The sequence below is a fragment of the Selaginella moellendorffii genome, unplaced genomic scaffold (assembly GCF_000143415.4).
Source record: "Selaginella moellendorffii unplaced genomic scaffold, v1.0 SELMOscaffold_55, whole genome shotgun sequence".
NCBI lineage: Eukaryota > Viridiplantae > Streptophyta > Lycopodiopsida > Selaginellales > Selaginellaceae > Selaginella > Selaginella moellendorffii.
The window spans coordinates 368,985-387,089 of NW_003314316.1; the positions used below are offsets into that span (position 1 = coordinate 368,985).

The following is an 18,105-nucleotide window of genomic DNA, read 5'->3' on the forward strand; positions in this document are numbered from 1 at the left end:
TACCTCTGCCAGCCGCTGCAGCGTCGAGATGCCCACCTTCCTCATAACCTCTTGCGGATCCATTCCACCACTCACCTGGTTCGCATCCGTTTCCTTGCCGTCATTAGGGCACTGAATAGTCCCCGTGATATTCTTGGCGAGATCTCCGCCATCGGCTATTGGCGCATCCTGAATGCCGCCTCCTTCCAGACCTAAGTCGATCCCCATTTTTTCCTTGTGGTGCTGCTCCTTCCTGTTTTGGCAAGCTATCATCTCTGGATCCTCCTGAGTATGCGTCCGCTCAATTCTCTGTTCAGCCCTTGTTCTCGGCTCATCTCGGATGTACAACCCGCGGTCCCTCCGCTGCAACTATGCTCGTGTGTTGACATTCCACACAGGTGTGTCCGCTCTCAACTCTTCAGAATTCACAAAAATGGCTTTAGTATCCACCACCTCTTTTCCCTTGTCCTGATTTTGACGCTGATTTGGCACTTGCAAGCAGTAGGGGCAATCCTCCTGTCGATGAAGTCCCTGTGTCTGGCATATCCCACAGATTGGCTGATACTCTTCAGACTTCTGTGCATTCGGACAGTTTGGTGCGATATGTCCAGGTTCCCCACACCGGTAGCACACTATCGGGCCTCGGCCTCGGCCTCTGCCTCTGCCTCCGAACATTCCCATCCGGCCGCCACCTCGGCCTCCACCGGCAGTCTGCTGCAGCATTGGCCCCGAGTTCTGCACAGCTCCTGGAGCTCCTACGTTAAAAACCGGGTACGTCTCATACTGCTGGTGCTGAACCTGTTGCTGTGGAAATTGTTGTTGATGGTGAAATTGTGGTTGAACGTAATAGCTTGCGACTACAGGTTGCTGCTGGAACTTGGGCGTCACACGAGCTGGATGAAAAAAGCACTTCTCAGGCTTGTGGCCGAACTTCCCACAATACGGACAAGGAGCTTTTGCTGGTATCAGATTCGGACATTCACTAGGATAGTGGCCATATCCTTGACACTTAATGCACCAGATCTCAGCTCTCTCATGCACCGGCCGAGTTGGAGCTCCCAAACCTTGAACCAGACTCACTTGGAGTTCTGCCATCTTCTTGGTAAGTGTCTCCACCACATCTTCTTTCACTTTTGTGAGTTGGCTCTCAAATCCGGTCATGTTTCCTACAGGTAACTGGAGAACTGACGGCTGGACCGGAATCAAAGGTGGAGCTGCTACGGCTCCAAGCACACCAGTCTGGTACTGTGCAATATTCGGTGAGAACAAGTTACCATATGTTGCTGGTGGAGCTGCAGCTGCAATATTCCGCGATGACATCCGGGCCTGTTCCCATGTTGCTGCGTGCTCCACTGCTGCGTTCAAATCTGCCGGTCTTTGCACCTTCACGTGGAACCCGATTTCAAATGGCAACCCATTCAAGAACCAGCGGACTTGGTCGTCAGCGGCAGGCTGTGGATCTTTCCTCGCGAGCAGCCTCTTGTAGCGAAGAACATAATTTTGCAATGTCTCTCCAGGTAACAATTGAATTGAATTTAGCTCATCACTGATACGCTGCTTGAATCCCATAGGACGGAAAGCATTGAGAAATGCTGTTTTGAGGTCTGCCCAGGCTGCAAAGGCTGCTGCTGCATTCGCCTGACCATACCATTCTGCTGCTGCTCCCAGCAATGTTGCCGGAAACAGACGGACTCTCACAGCATCTGCCTGCTCCTGATTTGCTGTGCTGACGTTTTCAAAAGCAGTTACGTGAGCGTCTGGATCGTCAGTCTGTGTAAACGTTGGATACTTCATCCTCGCATTGGCAGGCTGTGCCATTTGAGGATTTACTGCTTGAGGTGTGGGCGATGTTGGTTCAAATGGCCCCCACTCCTCCCAATTCAAACTTGAGTCCGAAGTCCTCGGACTAGTTTCAGGGCTGGTTTCAGGCGAATTCTGCAACAGTCTCCTCGCTGCTCGTTCAGAACGGCCTCGATTCTGCTCTGCCCTTCTAGTAGAAAAATCTAGAAAATTATCCCAGTCCGGGGATCTACCCGCCAGACCGAGAACCAACTGTGGCAAAGATGCTTACTGCAGATGCCCGCAGATGACCGGCCTTTTCCTCAGGCCCGGTTTACTGCGCAGTTACTGCGACTAAGCCCTCCCGGCTAACGCACCAAAAAATGTGGGGAAAAATACACAACAACCAAGAAAGACAGGAAAGACTCCCCTAGGGCTTGTATTTCAGCAGTAACTACAAATCACTCATACTGAGTGCGCTGGGCCTGCAGTAACTCCTCTATGATCACGGCGATGGGATCTTGACGGCCTATAAGAGGTCCCACCATCTTCAAGCAGAGAGAACTCCAGAACCCGAGAGAGAAAACAAGAACTATAAAATAACTGAATGGCCGTACCTAATTTCAAACTCCCAAAAACTTAAACACCAACCAATGGCTGAAACTTTCCTAGCTAATAAGTCTTCATCCACAACTCCGATCGACTTGATTTCACCACCAAAGAATTGCCCTTGATCAGATCTTCAACTTTCTAGAAAACAACTTCTTCAAATTCTCACTTCTGAAATCCGTCATTTTTTCTCTCTCTAGACGAAATATTCATAGGAAGCTTCTTCAATGAGCTTCTTCATTTTTCACCTTTTTCTAGCTTAGAAATACGTCAGTACTCACAAAAACAACCTCAAGTATGAAAATACGACCATATATATGGTTGACAGCTCTACAACTGGTTTCGAAATGCTTAAGCATTCCAGGTCTGATATAAGAGTGTCCATGGGCCTTGGTCTCAACACACCACGGACGGGAGGTGTTCTCAAGGCAGCGCTCAAAAGATCCTCTGGACTCACAAAAATCTCCTCCGGAACAGCTTCCAAATGTCCATCCCTCGCAGGAAGAAAGCACGTACTGCCTTCGAAAATTGATCTCCGAGTAAAAGTTTTGGGAGAAGGACTCTCCTCCTGGAGCTCGAACGCATCCACTTCGGCAAAATGTGCTTGCTTCTCTCGAACAAAAGTGGCTGGAGGTTTCAAAGGAACCACCCTTCTCTGGGATCCATGAAAAAACTCAGGAACTCTCAAAACCTGGAAAAACCCAAAGACTTACTTTCATCTGGGCCGAAAAACGTTGCAGCGCACAAGGTATCTTATGGTGCGCAAAATCCTTTTGAAAGACCACACTTGTTCGTCTTGAAGAATCCAATCCACGAGTAAAGATCAGTGCTTCAAAACACGCCGTGCACCACGGCGTGTTGGCGTGGTGACACAAACACGGCCCCCAGCCGTGTTAACACGGGCCGTGTTCATTGACTCGGTCAATGCTCCAAAACACGGCTCCAAACACGGTTGAAACACGGTTGAAACACGGTCAAATACCGTGTGACCACGCCGTGTTTTAAAACAATAGCTCACGTGGTTCACGTGAGTGTTTTGCGCTTTGATGTTTTCTTGTCTTGCGATCAATCAAAAATTCCTCTCAGATGGATCGTATAACAAAGGGTTCTGTGCAGTGGTGGGAGGACAATGGCTACTCAGGTCCAGATTTGCAGAGGTTGACAATTCGAGTGCTTAGTTAGGCAAGTTCTTCCTCATCTGTGGAGCGATTATTCAGCATTTTTGGGCACATCACTTCAAAGAAGAGAAATTACTTAGTAGTGAGCCGGATTGCAGACTTGGTATTTGTGGCCAATAATACCAAGTTGATAGGGAGCCACACTTCCTATGACAAGTTTGTGGGATTGAGCCAGACAGGAAGTATTCCTCAAATTACTAATGTTGATATTGAAGCTATGGAAGAAGAGGATGAAGATGAAAATGATGATCCTGCTAATGAGGAGCTTCTAGATGAGACGGAGTGATAAGTAGAATATTCTAGAGAATATTCGTGTTTTCACCCGTGTTTATCCGTGTTCATTTCCATGTTCCATGTTCGTGTTCAAAAAATTGAATGCCATGTTCGTGTTCGTGTTCGTGTTTTGAAGCTATGGTAAAGATAAAAGAAGAACACCGGAAAATCTCACCTGGAAGAAAGACAGCGATCGATCCAGCTCTTGGTATGCGTTGTCGTCCTCTTCCCCTCATCGGCGGCACCTCCATCCCTGGCCTTGCCCCGCCGCTTAAAAACAGCAGCTGGCTTCTTCCTCTCCACTCCCACGAAATCCCCATCTGGCCGATGGATCAAGATCACAAGAACACTAGCAGCGGGGAAAAGAACACACCTGGGAACAGTGCCTCTTCCGCCATGTCCAAGCTCTGAGGGCTCAAGCATTTCGAATTTTGGGCGGGAAAGGGTTTAGGGCATACATGTGGACAGAAAATGGCATAAAAAGTATCGGGAAGTGGGCTGTTTTCTAGGTGACAATAAGAGGGTCTTGGGACGATGTTTCTCTAGAACTTTGGTCGTGTTCCCTGGGCTATTCCCCTCTAGAATTTGGGAAATCGTTCATTCATGGCTCTTCCAAATTTCAATTTGCTATTGCTGATTATCAATGAGAATTTGTTGATCATATTTGCTAGTAAGTCCTCACCTGTGTTTTCCTTTTGATTAAATCTATGCATTGCAGCTTTTAGTGCTGCGTGCTTGAAAGACTACACCAAAGCAGGAGTTTTAGCTTCTCTGTTCTTGCTTGGAAACTGGATCATAGCTTGGTCTGAGGGGAATAACAAAGATCACGTAAGAATTCCCAATCTCTTCATTTGATTTTACATACTCTTGTCCAACAGATCAACATCTCCAATGATCTAGAATCCGCATCATTTGTGAAAACCACAAGCTCGTCTCGTAAGATAGAATCTCATAACAACAAATCTGGGGAGACAGTCACAACAATGGTCATAGACTTCTTTGCAAAATATCATACCCCAGGTTAGAAAACATTCTAAGAAACATTCTAAGATCACTAAATCATTGATATTAAAAAACATCACTATTGTTTGTGCGTGCCTGTGCAGCCATGATCTTAGCTACAGCACTGGTCCCTCTGGTGCTGGACACGAGCAATCGAAAACACTGGCTTTACTTGTCGCTCGTCGTAAGCCCATGCGCTCTTGTGATCTCTAGCACAGTCACAACCACTGTCGCAAAAGCCCGAGCTGCGCAATTGGGTCTTGTGATCCAGGGCGGTGCTGGCTGCCTCACGGCTCTTGCAAGGCTCAAGATCCAGAAGGAGAAACTCCGGGAGGTATTGAGCAACAATGGCGAGATCACTGTGACATGCGAGGATGGCGATGGCAGCAGCGAGCATGCGCGGCCAAGTCTCGAGCCCAACGAAGTTGCCATGCTCACATCGGCAGCTTGGATTGGGAGAGAGTATGTTGCGGCAGTCTCCTCTTGCAATCTCTTCTTGCTCGTCACAAAGATGCTCGTCACGGGGTTTGTCGTCGCTGGCTACATTCCAGCGCTTGGGGCAGTGGCCCTCATTGCAGATCTTGGAGCTTGCACGGCGGTGGCTTTGAGAGGATTTGTCACACTCTTGTTGGTCGAGGAGAAGGGAGCTTCTCGACGAGATCTGGAAGAGCGGAAACAAGGTGAATGGGATTTGAGGACTCCGTTGCTTTAGAATTCTCCAAGTGTTTGCCTTCAAATTGAAACCAAAAGTGTGCCATATGGTGATGCTACAGTTAAGAATAGAGCGTATATGCTGTATACATGTGTTTACAAAATGACAATACTTAGTTTGTATGTATGTATGTATGTATGATATATATATATATATATATATATATATATATATATATATACAGATCTTATAAACTGAAAATAAGTTTTAGATTTTTCTAGTCATTAATATAAGACAGCCAAAAGATCATGAATTGCAATCTCAGAAGTTCTTACCACAATTAATATACATATTCTCATATCATACAATTATATTTATACATTTAATTTTTATTTCACTTAGCAATAATGTATGGTTTACTTTGAATTTTACCAATTTATAATATAAAATTTAAATAACAAAAGGCAATATATTCACATAGGTTTCAACTTGACTTGGAGACTGAGGTCTCTTAACTATAAAATAGAAGCTTTTATATTTTACAGAATATATGAAGTTATTCTTAAATAACTAGATAATAAATAAATAATAATAAAGTTTGTCAGCTGAGAAATCTCCTTTCCATGCTTCTATAGGGAAAAAAATATTTCAAGCCAAAGAGTGAAGAATGTTGTATATCTGCACAAAACATAGTATATCCACTATGTTTGCTTACCTCAGGAGTAAGCTGAGCTCGATCCAGCTCGCGTAGGATCGCGGGAACTCTGGCATTGCTCTCCGGATGACCCTCCTGGAAATCAGGTCCATATTCATGAAAACAGGAAATCTGTCGAACTAGAACTTATTACTCACTTGATTGTTGCCCCGAGCAGGAGCTGAGCAGTACAAGATACGTGAATCTTCACTCACAGTTGCTGCAAACGCTGGGGCCTTGTGACAAGAACGTAAACTCGATCCTGCGAGGACTCGGGACGTGCAAGAAACCATGCCCCACTCACTCGACATGCCCAACCTAAAAAGTTTCAAGATATCTTTCACTTGGAACTATTGTATGTTAGAGAAAAAGTTTTATTTTCGAAGCAGGCCATTGATAGAGTTAACACTGAGGAAGCCAGCCTTAAGTTTGCCGCTGGTCATCCTCAAGTCGTCAATTATATAGCTCCAAGTCAAACCCAACACTCCCACAAAGAAATCACACTCGGCTGCCATGACCAAGTTTATAAAGGCCGTGTTGAACGCTTGCTTGTCTCCAAGCAACGCCATATACTCCGCCATCCTGATCGTTCCAACTTGCCTTGGAACATCACTGTAATAAAACTTCCAGCCTTTGTACTCCTTGGATTCATCCACGACGTTCTAAACCATGCAAAAGCTTTGTGATTTCAAATCTTTGTCAATGGCTTTCTTACCTGCATTTCTGTGGAAAGCCACACACTTCTTACGTGTGGGAATCTCTTCCGGAGGACATTAGCGAGCTTCATGTATTCGTCAAAAGAGACTACTCTCATCTCGCTGGCTTTGTCACCCTGTCTCACATGAATGCTTAACAGAGGCCGCGGCATCCAAGGTCCATAGTCACTCCACACATGTTCTTCCATGGGATTACTGGAATTACGCTTACTCTCATTTCTTGTATGCGGCCATTCAGTGCCAAGGGTTTTAAGCACCAGTTTTGCAACTTCTTCCCCAAAGGCTCTATGTCGTTCTTTGTTTAAAAGATTGCACAGATACTCACTTGGAAATCGTGTGAGATAGCGAAGTGCCTGTATACGTTAATTCTAGATCATTAGCCTACCATTTGATGAATGAGAAACTTGCCTGAGCTCTCCACCACCTTCGATGATTTGTGTGGTAATTTGTCATGAGCTTGTCTTTTACCCCCACAGTTGGTCGCATTGCTTTCCAAGGCTCTCCCCAAAAACTAAAAACCAGATAATACTAAGTTACTGTATGAAAAAAACTCTTTTTTCTCACCTTGGTATCTCACCATTCCATTGATCGCCACTAAACTCTTTGATAATTCCCTCGTCCCAGGCCTGTTTTTGCTCAGCAAGCCGCAATGCCCTTTCCATGCACTCCTCAGAAGCCTCGGGAACAAAGTAGCACGACCAGCGAGCGTGGTTGGATCCTAGCATTATTTTAACACTTTGAAAACATCAGCCCGAGATAGTCGATAAAAGAGTTTTGAAACCTGTGCATCCTTTGTGCCTGGCACCGTGGTAATCCTTGGTAATGAAAACCCGGCCTTGTATTAGCGCAGCTCCAAGCATTCCGGCCATTGACACCATGTCAGATCCAACTCCTACCGAGTCGCGCGTCTCGTCGTGGTGCCAAAGTGCGAGAAGAAATCTCGCATCGGTACAGTTTTTCGGGTGTTGGTGCAACCAAATATCACGCTGGACGCGTCGCGTTAACGGGATATTATCGTCATCACCGCTAATGACCTGTCCAAGAGCAGCAAAAGGCTACTGAGAAAACCAAGAAAACGAGAAAGATTACCCGATCTAAGAAGAACCTACCTATAAGAGAACTTACCCATGCTGATGCTTGTCTCTGAATTCATGTCAAGCTCCTCTTTTTGCTGGTAAAATCCCTTCCAGGATGGATCGTTCCTGCGATCAAACTCTGCAGTCTCCTGGCTGCATCGCTTGCAATCCTGGATGTGCGGTGCATTGATCGTCACCTCGGGAGGCGTTGCACCGCTCACTCTCGACTACAGATCGCTGCTCCACAGATCGACCAGGAGTTTTACTCTGCTCGACGCAGCCGAGGTCGAGGAATTAATTGATCTTGGTGCGGGTGTTGGTGTTACACTAGCCTCTTGGCGATCCTGTTTCATCCAGTTCATTCTGAAACTAATCAAACAACCAAGTTCAAGGACAAGATCCAAAACAGGAGCCATTTCAGGGAATCCTTCTCCTTTCATCCTTTTGAGAAATTAGACGAGCACCTAATAGAGATCATGATCCTATAGTACAGTTGACTAATGCGACCATGATGGAGATTTTTTTGTGGAAGTAAATTCACGAACGTGCTGAACACTAGATTTCTCGTTTCAGCAACAAAACAACAGTAAAGAAGAATAGCTGTCTGATTATACCAAGTGCGTGCGCCACATGTAACGTAAAATACTCATTTTTACAGTCTGTACCAAAATCGAATCTAGCAAAGAGAAGGGCCGTCCGATCTCCTCCATCCAAGGGTACAGACTAGAAAGCTTAAGATGAGTTTGAATGTCAGTCGAGCTTACCTTACTCCAAAACTATGTTTGGGAGCAATGGACTGAGGAAGATTTTTGGGATTGGGGTTACAGCTCTTGTGCTTTTATTCATAATAATCGCTAACATTTTGTGGAGTAAGAGTAGTGTTGATTCTTTCTGGCATGTTGGCCCTTCAAAGTCTTTGGTGAAATGGGATGATCACAACAGCACAGGAGTTTTCATATGGCCAGTCCCCCAAAAACGTCTCCAAGGGATCGATTTCCATGAGACTGTGCACAAAGTTTGCCATAACTCCTCCCAGAACTTTAAAAGTCTTGCAAGCAGGGATTGATCGCTACACGGTATTGATTCTCAAGCAGAGAAAGCTAAGGATTCCAGCGAAAAAGAATCCACCAGATTTTGTTTTGGACGAACTTCGTATCGAGCTCAAGTCATTCAACCAAAGCGTGAGAGAGACAAAAATTTTAACTTATTTTTCTAGGGAGCTCTATCTTGGTGTAGATGAATCGTATCGCCTCCAAGTCCCCGACCCTTCAAATTCAAGGGTAGTATTAGCAAAATCTTTGAAGTTGAGCGCTGGTTCACCTCCTTTCTAGCGGCAAGAACTGTCTATGGGGCCCTACGAGGACTCGAGGTAGGCTTGAAAACAAAAGTTTTGGATTTGCTAAACTATTTGCATTTTTTATAGACTTTTAGCCAGATTTGCACTTACAATGCTGTCGAAAGAGCTGTGCTTTTGCAAGGCTGCCCATGGAACATTTTTGACGAGCCTAGATTTTCATATCGAGGCCTTTTGATTGGTGAGAACTTTTTTTCTTTAGAACAGACAACGGCCTCTAATTAATTTTCACTCGCTTACCAGATACTGCTCGACACTACTTGCCATTAAAGACGATAGAGAATGTGATCGACTCCATGGCCTACGCGAAGCTTGTGAGTTCCAATTTCTCTATCCCTTATATATGAGCCGAGCCCCTTTCTAACTTCTTTGCCTCCAGGATGTCTTGCACTGGCATGTTGTCGACGAGGAGTCCTTCCCTTTGGAGATTCCATCGTTTCGAAAGGCTCCTACTCTATCTCTCAGCGCTACAACCTCGATGATGCAAAAGCTATAGTCAAGTAAGCTATACTTTGAAAGAGAGTGCAAATGTCCATGCTTTTATTCTTATACAGGTATGCTCGATTGCGAGGTATACATGTCATGCCAGAGATTGATGTCCCAGGCCACGCTCGCTCATGGTAAACTTCTTCTGCCTCCATTGTAAATTAATAGATTTACTTGCGTGTAGGGGAGTTGGATATCCTGAGCTATGGCCCTCTGAAAACTGCAAAACACCTCTGGACATCAGTAAGAATTTCACTTTTGAGGTGATAGATGGCATATTTTCCGGTATGAACATGTTTTATATTGAATCAAAATCCTTGTGTCAACTCTATGCTGCCTAGATCTCTCAAAGGTGTTTCCATTCGAGCTCCTTCATATAGGAGGAGATGAAGTTAACACTAGTAAGCAGCAAATTTTCTTGGTGATTGTCAGCTTATTTTCTGCTAAACAGGATGCTGGGAAATCACAGAACCTGTAAATGACTGGTACGTTAGATTCGGTTTTACGAAACATCCAACTGTCTGAAGCAGGCTGAGAAAGCACAATTTAACACCTTCACAGGGCTATGAGTTTTTTGTGCTTCAAGTGCAAAAACTGGCCTTGAAACATGGATACGTTCCTGTCAACTGGTAAGGAGATTAGCCATGTCGGATTCCATTAAGTTTTGCTCTCTCTAGGCAAGAACCATTTGAAAAATTTGGACCAAGTTTGTCAAGGAAAACAATTGTTCACAACTGGTAACTTATCAAAAGGGGTTGTCTCTCTAACTCAGATTGTTCAAATGGCTATTCAGGTGGGGCACTCAAATTCCTCCCAACACTGTCAGCTCGGGCCTCAAGAGTATAGTTAGCGAGCAATTTTCATGGTCACATTGATATACCATGGGAGGAGTTTTATTCAAAGGAACCATATGATAACATTGCCAGCCACAAAGAACAGCAGTTGATTATTGGAGGTGAGGTTTGTATGTGGGGTGAGAAAGTTGATGCAGCCAATATCCAACAAAGAATATGGCCAAGGGCAGCAGCGGCGGCAGGCAAGCTAGCTTCACTGTATTTGCTTTCTTGGCTAACAATTTTTATTTTGGCCAGAGGGGCTTTGGAGCCCATCTAATGTCACAGGTTTGGGTCCCAAAAATGCTGCTCCTAGGCCTGAATTTTTCAGAAGCCTGCTGAATGAAAGAGGAATAGCTGCTTCTCCAGTGAAATCAAAAGAAGGCTGAAGACACCCCAGGGAATATCTAGGAGTTTGCTCTAAAATAGAACCGCTGCCCACAGTGAGGACAGGGTATGCTCATAGTGGCTTGACGTTCTCTTGCTTCTCGTCGTAAGTCGCTCATTCACACGATCGAGGGCGCTTCGCCGAGGACCTCTTCGTTGAGGCATCTTTTTTCCTTTATTCTCTTCTCCTCACATATAATTGATCTCCTGTTTTTTCCCCCTTAAGTGTCCCCAATGGTCGTGACCCTAATACTGAAGTGGCGGCAAATGGAATATTCCCTCAGTTCTACCCCCACCTATTGGCCCGGAGCACACAGCTCCACGGCAGCTTCATCTCGCTCATGGTACTTGCGCAGGCGAGCTCCATTAACACGAGTAGGTAACAAGTTCCCACTAAGATCTTCAAGCTGAACCGAGCCATTGGTAAAAACTTCAACGATGCGATATGGGCCAAGCCAGCGAATACGGAGTTTCCCAGGCTTTTTCCAGTGCTTGCTATCGTAAAGGAGAACCTGATCACCAGCAGAAAAATTTTTAGCATGCAAATGACGATCGTACCAGACTTTGCGGCGCTTCTGAAGTGCTTCGCGAGCTTGGAAAGCGAGAAGTCGACGCTCGTCGAGTTGGAGAAGTGTGTCCAGTCGAGCTTGAAGAGTGTTGTCCCAGTCCAAGTTGTGCTCGACAGCCATACGGAGAGATGGAATCTCAAGCTCGAGTGGTAGGATGGCTTCTTGTCCATAAACAAGCTGGAACGGTGAAGCTTTGGTGGTGACCTTGTAAGCAACGCAGTATGCCCAGAGAGCATCCAACAAGCGTTGATCCCAATCTGTGCGAGAAGCACTGGCAAGCTTCGTGATAATGTCGCACAGTATCTTATTGGTGCGCTCCACCTGTCCGTTAGCACGAGGGTGATAGGGAGTGGACTTACGATGAGCGATGCCATACTTCTCCACCAAGGTCGCGATCACTTGATTGATAAAGTGAGTACCTCTATCGCTCACCAGCTCCAAAGGGCAGCCAAATCTCGTGATGATGTTCTTGTAAAGAAAAGTCGCAACCTTGGCAGCTGTGTCTTCCGTGAGAGCTTCTGCCTCGGCCCACTTCATGACATAGTCCGTGCACACGAGAATGTAGCGGCAACGGGAAGGATGGCTGGCTGGCTTGATCGGTCCCACAAAATCGATGCCCCACTTCTCAAAAGGAAGCACCGGAAGTAGAGGATTAAGCGGCATCAGATCACGACGAGTTGGGCGACCAGCACGCTGGCAGGGATCGCAGGTCCAAACGTAGGCAGCAACATCCTTGTGAAGCGTTGGCCACCAGTAGCCTGCTTGGAGAACCAACCGAATTGTTCCTTGTGAGGAGAAGTGGCCGCCATAAGGTGAGTCATGGCATGATGCTATGACTGTCTCCACCTCATGAGGAAGGATACAACGGCGTAGAACATCGTCACGGCCAAGGATGTAGAGCTGGCCATGCAGGAGAGAGTATGGACGAGCCTGGATAATAAGTCGCTTGCGTGCGGTGACCGTAAAGTCAGCAGGGAACTCGCCGGTAGCCAGATAATCTGCAATCCCTTGATACCATTCGGGAACAGCGTCGACCGCAAAGAGATCCGTGGTGTCGCAAGAAAACAGAGTTGCATCAGCTGGGTCATCCTCAAGGTCCTGGGAGGAGGGAGGGCCTGGCAATCGTGAAAGGTGATCGGCCATGGCATGAGCGCGGCCGGGTTTCAGGATCACCTCAAAGTCAAATTCCTGGAGGATGATGAGCCAGCGAGATATGCGACCTGTGCTGCAAGGCTTGTTGACGAGGTACTTGAGGGCTTGGTGATCCACGAAAAATTTGAAGTGTGTGCCCAACAGGTAGTGGCGATACTTCTGCAAAGATCATGCCTAAGCCTTCCCGTTCAGTGGCAGAGTAGTTGCGCTCGGCAGAGGAGAGTTGGCGGCTTGCGTAGAAAATAGGGTGATCGATGCCCTCTCGCAGCTGGCAAAGAACAGCGCCGACAGCAAAGGCAGAAGCATCCACGTGGACGTGGAAAATAACTGTCCAGTCAGGAACGGCTAAAATCGGAGCAGTGATCAGAGCTCCCCAGAGAAGCTCAAATGCGTCCTGACACGCTGGTGTCCACTCATAAGGCACGCCGGCCTTCAAGAGTTTCGTCAGAGGCAAAGCTTTAGTTGCGAAATCGTAGATAAAGCAGCGATGGTAGCCGACATGGCCCAAGAAAGCTTGAAGATCTTTTTTAACGCGCGGTGGTTCCAGGTTCTTCACGATAGCCACCTTAGCTGGATCCACAGCTAATCCTTCCCAGGAGACCACTCGACCGAGAAGAATGCCACGGGGAATGCCAAACGAACACTTGGAGGGATTTAGAGAAATGCCATAGAAACAGCAACGTTCAAAACATTTTTCGAGTTTTATGCAATGAGATAATTAGATCTCTAAAATATTGTCAATTTATTGATCTTTGAGTTTAGGCCAGTATAGGTAAATTGGCTTTGGCACTTCATATGCATGGTGAAATCTTTAGTTATGGGGGTGGCTACTATAGACTAGTCACATCAACTGAATCCTAGTAGCTGAAACCAAGTAGGACCAAGTAGGAGCTGGTACCATAGGCGGGAACCTTGGCGAGGGAACTTAACAAAAGCCAAGGCAGTGTTGGATGGGTATACGAGGTAAACTGGCAAATTGGAAAGGAAAAATTTGTGGCTTACAATTTGGTATTGGAGCCTTTTCCTCAATTCTAGCGAAGGATAGAGGCGGATTGCTGGGAGATGGCAAAGGCAGGGTGGAAGCGAACCAAGGTGGAGATAGAACCTCCTCCAGAGATGGAGCCTCCGGTTGGTGGACAAAGGGTATGTTAGGTTGAGCAAGTTGCCATATGGGGCGCCGATGCTATTTGTGAAAAAGAAAGATGGATCTATGTGCATGTGCATAGACTACCGGTTGCTCAACAAATATACAAAGAAGAACAAGTACCTTTTGCCAAGGATTGAGGACCTGTTTGATAGGTTGGGAAAGGCAAAATACTTCTTGAGGATTGACCTAAGGTCAGAATACTACCAGATCAGGGTAGCAGAGGAAGATGTCGAGAAGACAATCTGTCGAACGAGGTATGGGAGCTTCGAGTTTCTGGTGATGCCCTTCGGGCTATGCAATGTGCCGGCAACATTTTCAGCATTGATGAACCATATCTTTGTACCCTATTTGGATCACTTTGTGGTTGTCTATATTGACGACATCCTGATCTATAGCAAAACGCTAGAGGAGCATGCTAAACACTTGACGAAAGTGTTTGAGAAACTAAGGGAACACCAACTGTATGCTAAAGAGAGCAAATGTGACTTTGCTCAACAAGAGGTAAAGTTTCTCGGGCATGTGGTGGGCAAGGACGGGCTCAAGGTGGACCCTGAGAAGGTCCAAGCGATCCAGGATTGGGAGCGACCATCGAATGTACATGAGTTAAGGGCATTCTTAGGGTTATGCAACTACTATCAAAAGTTTATCAAACACTATTCGAGAGTAGCCCTGCCCTTAACGGACCAAACGGGAAAAAGGAAGATGGTATGAACAGCGGAATGCGAGGTGGCATTCGTCCACCTCAAGGGGAAGTTGAGGAAGGCTCCCGTGTTAGCGTTACTAGACTTTGGTAAGGACTTTGAGGTAGAAACAGATGCTTCAAACTTTGCGTTGGGCATAGTTTTGAAGCAAGACAACCATCCAGTAGCGTTCTTCTCGAAAAAGTTGGACAAGGCTCAACAGAAGTGGCCTGCCCATGAGAAGGAATTGTTTGCGGTGGTCAAGGCACTCAAGGAGTGGTGACATTACCTTGGGAGACACTTCAAGGTTTATACGGACAATGTGGCAATGAAACACTTCTTGTCACAGCCCGACCTGAGGGGAAAACAAGGTTGGTGGGCCAATGCTTTGGCCGAGTTTGATTGTGAGATTCTATACAAGCCTGGGAATGGCAACATCGTGGCAGATGTGATAAGTCGAAAAGCGAGCTTGAAGTTGGCGATATCTAGCGCGACAGCAACCTTTTGGGATGATGTGCGGACCGCATACGAGAACGATGGTCTAGCACAAGAAATGTTGCTGAGGAATCTAAAGGCACAGGAAGCTCACCAGAGAGGTGAGCTGCCAACAGAAGAGAAAACGGGCTATGCGGAACGCAATGGACTCATATATTACAAGCAAACGAGGTGTATGTTCTAGAAAGGGAACTAAGAAAGGTAGCCTTGGAAGAGTGTCATGACGGACCTCTTGTGGGACACGGCGGAGTGCCAAGACAATGGGCTTACTCAAGAGGAAATACCACTAGCCAGATATGGCTAAGGATGTCCAAGACTATGTAAAGATATGTCCCACATGTCAGTAGGTCAAAGCCGTGACTAAGGCTAGTGGGGGCTTGTTACAAAGCATCCCAATTCCAGATCGTCCGTGGAAATGTCTTACAATGGACTTCATCACGGGACTTCCCCCAAGCGGGGGGTTCGATGCGATATTCGTGGTGGTGGATAGATTTTCGAAGATGGCACATTTCATACCCACCACAACGGAAGTGGATGCGGAAGGTGTGGCGAAGCTGTTCTTTGAATAAGTGGTTCGAGTGCGGGGAAGGCCGGAAGAGATTATCTCAGATCGAGATAAAATCTTCACCAGTAGGTTCTGGAGGACATTCCTAGAACAGTATCACACCAAGTTGAAATTCAGCACAGCCTATCACCCGTAGACAAGTAATGGGTATTAAGTCAAGGTTGATGGCACTAACACTTCTTGACAGACGGACAAACGGAAAGGGTGAATAGGCAGCTGGAGGATTATTTGCGATGCTGTGTCTCGGGAGACCATACCAATTGGGTAAGTCATTTGGGACTTGCGGAAATGTGTTATAACAACTCACCACATTCGAGCATCGGGGTGAGTCCATGGGAAGTCATCAATGGGCGAGCTATCAAAGGTCCTGCGGAACTCGGTGTGGCCGAGTATCATGGAGAGTTACCCGCAGTGGAGGCATTCACGGCGGAAAGACTCAACATTTGGAATCTAGTGAGGGATTCCTTGGAACGGGCTCAACAAAGGCAAACTAAGTACGCGAACCAGAAGCGCCGGGATGTAGAGTTCCAAGCTGGGGAGAAGGTGTGGCTGAACACCAAGAACCTCAGGCTACCAAGTGGGATCAGCCGGAAGTTGACCCAAAGGTAAAAATGCATGTATTCTTGTAAATTGATCTTGAGTTCCTTAAACAGGTTCACGGGGCCATACGAGATTGAGGCTCGAATCGGTAAAGTGGCTTACCATTTTCGACTTCCTCGAGAGATGGGGAAGATGAATCCTGTGTTCCACGTGAACTTACTCAAGACGTATTTTGAGGATTCGCTTCGCAAGGACCAAGTAAGACTTTTACCTTAGGTTATCCAAGGGGAAGAGGAATACGAAGTCGAAGCCATCCTTAATGCGCGCAAGAGCAAGCGACAAGAATGCGAGGAGAGAGAGTTCCATGTGAAGTGGAAAGGATTTCCACACTGCGAAGCAACATAGGAACCGGAGGCGAACTTAGCGAATGCGCGAGATCTAGTGGAGGAATTTCTGCAAGACAGAACTCTATGTACTTATGCAAAGTTCAATTAAAAGTATCAATTTGAGAAGTTGAGCATTGGCATATGTTGGGACCCGAAGGCGCGCCGAAGGTAAGCTAATTAGCATGGGTTAGCTAAGTCGACCAGACGTAGGGGAACTACGCCCGACTCCTTGCAGGGATGTCAAATCCGTAGACATATTCTACGAAGGTTGGGTTCGAGTCCCAACCCCCTAGTAAAGCAAGGCTGGGTTCAAGTCCCGACCCTATACTAGGGCATGGTGAGGAGAGGAGTATAGGGACACCTATATTCCGTTGTCATGGGCTCGTGGCCAGGTGTAAGCAACCAAAGGGAACGACTCGAGAGACGATCCATGGGGTTCAAATATAGAGGGAAAGGGCCCATGAATAAGAGTGCACCCCCTTTTTCAATCGGTTAAGGGTTTTGGGATACTTGGGGTTAAGCGTCCTTGGGTTTGAATAGTACTGGGTTGGGTGACCTCCTGGGAAGTCCAAACTCAGGAGCTTACATTTGGTATCAGAGTGGTCTCGGGTCCGACTCTGTTGGTTGGCTAGGGGAATCACACCACATGTTGATTGACATCTGGCTGGTCCAGTTTGCTCCCACTGGGCTCGACCCGAGGGGTAGGGTGTCAAGAGAGCGGGGCTCTCGGGAGAGTTGCGGCTCTCAGCTTCCGTTCACGAGGGCGTGAACTTGCAGGGAAGCGTGGTGGATTGTAAGCAACCAAAGGGAACGACTCGAGAGACGATCCATGGGGTTCAAATATAAAGGGAAAGGGCCCATGAATAAGAGTGCACCCCTTTTTTCAATCGGTTAAGGGTCTTGGGATACTTGGGGTTAAGCGTCCTTGGGTTTGAATAGTACTGGGCTGGGTGACCTCCCGGGAAGTCCAAACTCAGGAGCTTACACCGGGGAGGCTAACTTAGGCACACCGCTAAGTGGGGGGATGCCCCCGGAGACATGGTCAACAAGTCGTAGGATGAAAAAGAGACGTTCGATGTGGGCATCGAAAAAGAGACGTTCGATGTGGGCATCGAACTTCTTTTATGGGAGGTGGAGTTGTAAGGAACCAACTTGCCGAGGTGTCGTAGGCTAAAGGAACCCCGAAAGCATGACCAAAATGATAAAGAGTTCATCGGATGGGACCAAGTCTGAGATCGAGTCCAAGACCGACTCTGAGACCGAGTTCGAGATAGAGTCCAGAATCAAGTCCGAGGCCGACTCGGAGACCAAGTTCAAGACCGAGTTCGAGACCGAGTTCGAGACGGAGTCCGAGATCCGAAATCGGGTCCGAGACCGAGTCCGAGGTCGAGCCCGAGGTCGGGTCCGAGATCGAGTCCAAGACCGGATCCGAGATCAAGTCCGAGATCGAGTCCGAGATCGAGCCAGAAACTAAGTCCAAGTACTAATACGGGTCAAGGGGTGAAAGCCCAAAGCGTGCGTCTCCTAGGGGGCTGGGGGGGGGGGGGGGGGTG

At 47.0% G+C, this 18,105-nt stretch overlaps 2 protein-coding genes and 1 pseudogene across 2 annotated transcripts; 2 read left to right on the forward strand and 1 right to left on the reverse strand.

Moving 5' to 3' along the window:
• Positions 1-270: 270 nt before the first annotated feature.
• LOC112350867 lies at positions 271-1,894 on the forward strand. The gene is made up of 6 exons (XM_024687846.1): positions 271-377; positions 482-575; positions 608-750; positions 843-1,081; positions 1,152-1,496; positions 1,551-1,894. The coding sequence occupies exons 1-5, from the start codon at positions 271-273 to the stop codon at positions 1,463-1,465; spliced, it is 897 nt and encodes a 298-aa protein (XP_024543614.1). The 3' UTR covers positions 1,466-1,496; positions 1,551-1,894.
• Positions 1,895-6,540: 4,646 nt separating this feature from the next.
• LOC9661930 lies at positions 6,541-8,017 on the reverse strand. Its single transcript, XM_024687847.1, has 6 exons — positions 7,992-8,017; positions 7,664-7,916; positions 7,447-7,600; positions 7,291-7,393; positions 6,882-7,235; positions 6,541-6,828 (listed from the first exon to the last, which is right to left on the reverse strand). The coding sequence occupies exons 2-6, from the start codon at positions 7,758-7,760 to the stop codon at positions 6,541-6,543; spliced, it is 996 nt and encodes a 331-aa protein (XP_024543615.1). The 5' UTR covers positions 7,761-7,916; positions 7,992-8,017.
• On the forward strand, positions 7,759-11,020 carry LOC9662301 (annotated as a pseudogene).
• Positions 11,021-18,105: the final 7,085 nt, after the last annotated feature.

Coding starts and splice junctions, on each gene's coding strand:
- LOC112350867 (XM_024687846.1), top strand. CDS start 271: ATGCGTCCGCTCAATTCTCTGTTCAGCCCTTGTTCTCGGCTCATCTCG. Junction 751..842: donor GCTCCTACGTTAAAAACCGG/GTACGTCTCATA, acceptor TTGCGACTACAG/GTTGCTGCTGGAACTTGGGC. Junction 1,082..1,151: donor GGAGTTCTGCCATCTTCTTG/GTAAGTGTCTCC, acceptor TGTTTCCTACAG/GTAACTGGAGAACTGACGGC.
- LOC9661930 (XM_024687847.1), bottom strand. CDS start 7,760: ATGGTGTCAATGGCCGGAATGCTTGGAGCTGCGCTAATACAAGGCCGG. Junction 7,394..7,446: donor TGGAATGGTGAGATACCAAG/GTGAGAAAAAAG, acceptor TCTGGTTTTTAG/TTTTTGGGGAGAGCCTTGGA. Junction 6,829..6,881: donor GGCTTTCCACAGAAATGCAG/GTAAGAAAGCCA, acceptor TGCATGGTTTAG/AACGTCGTGGATGAATCCAA.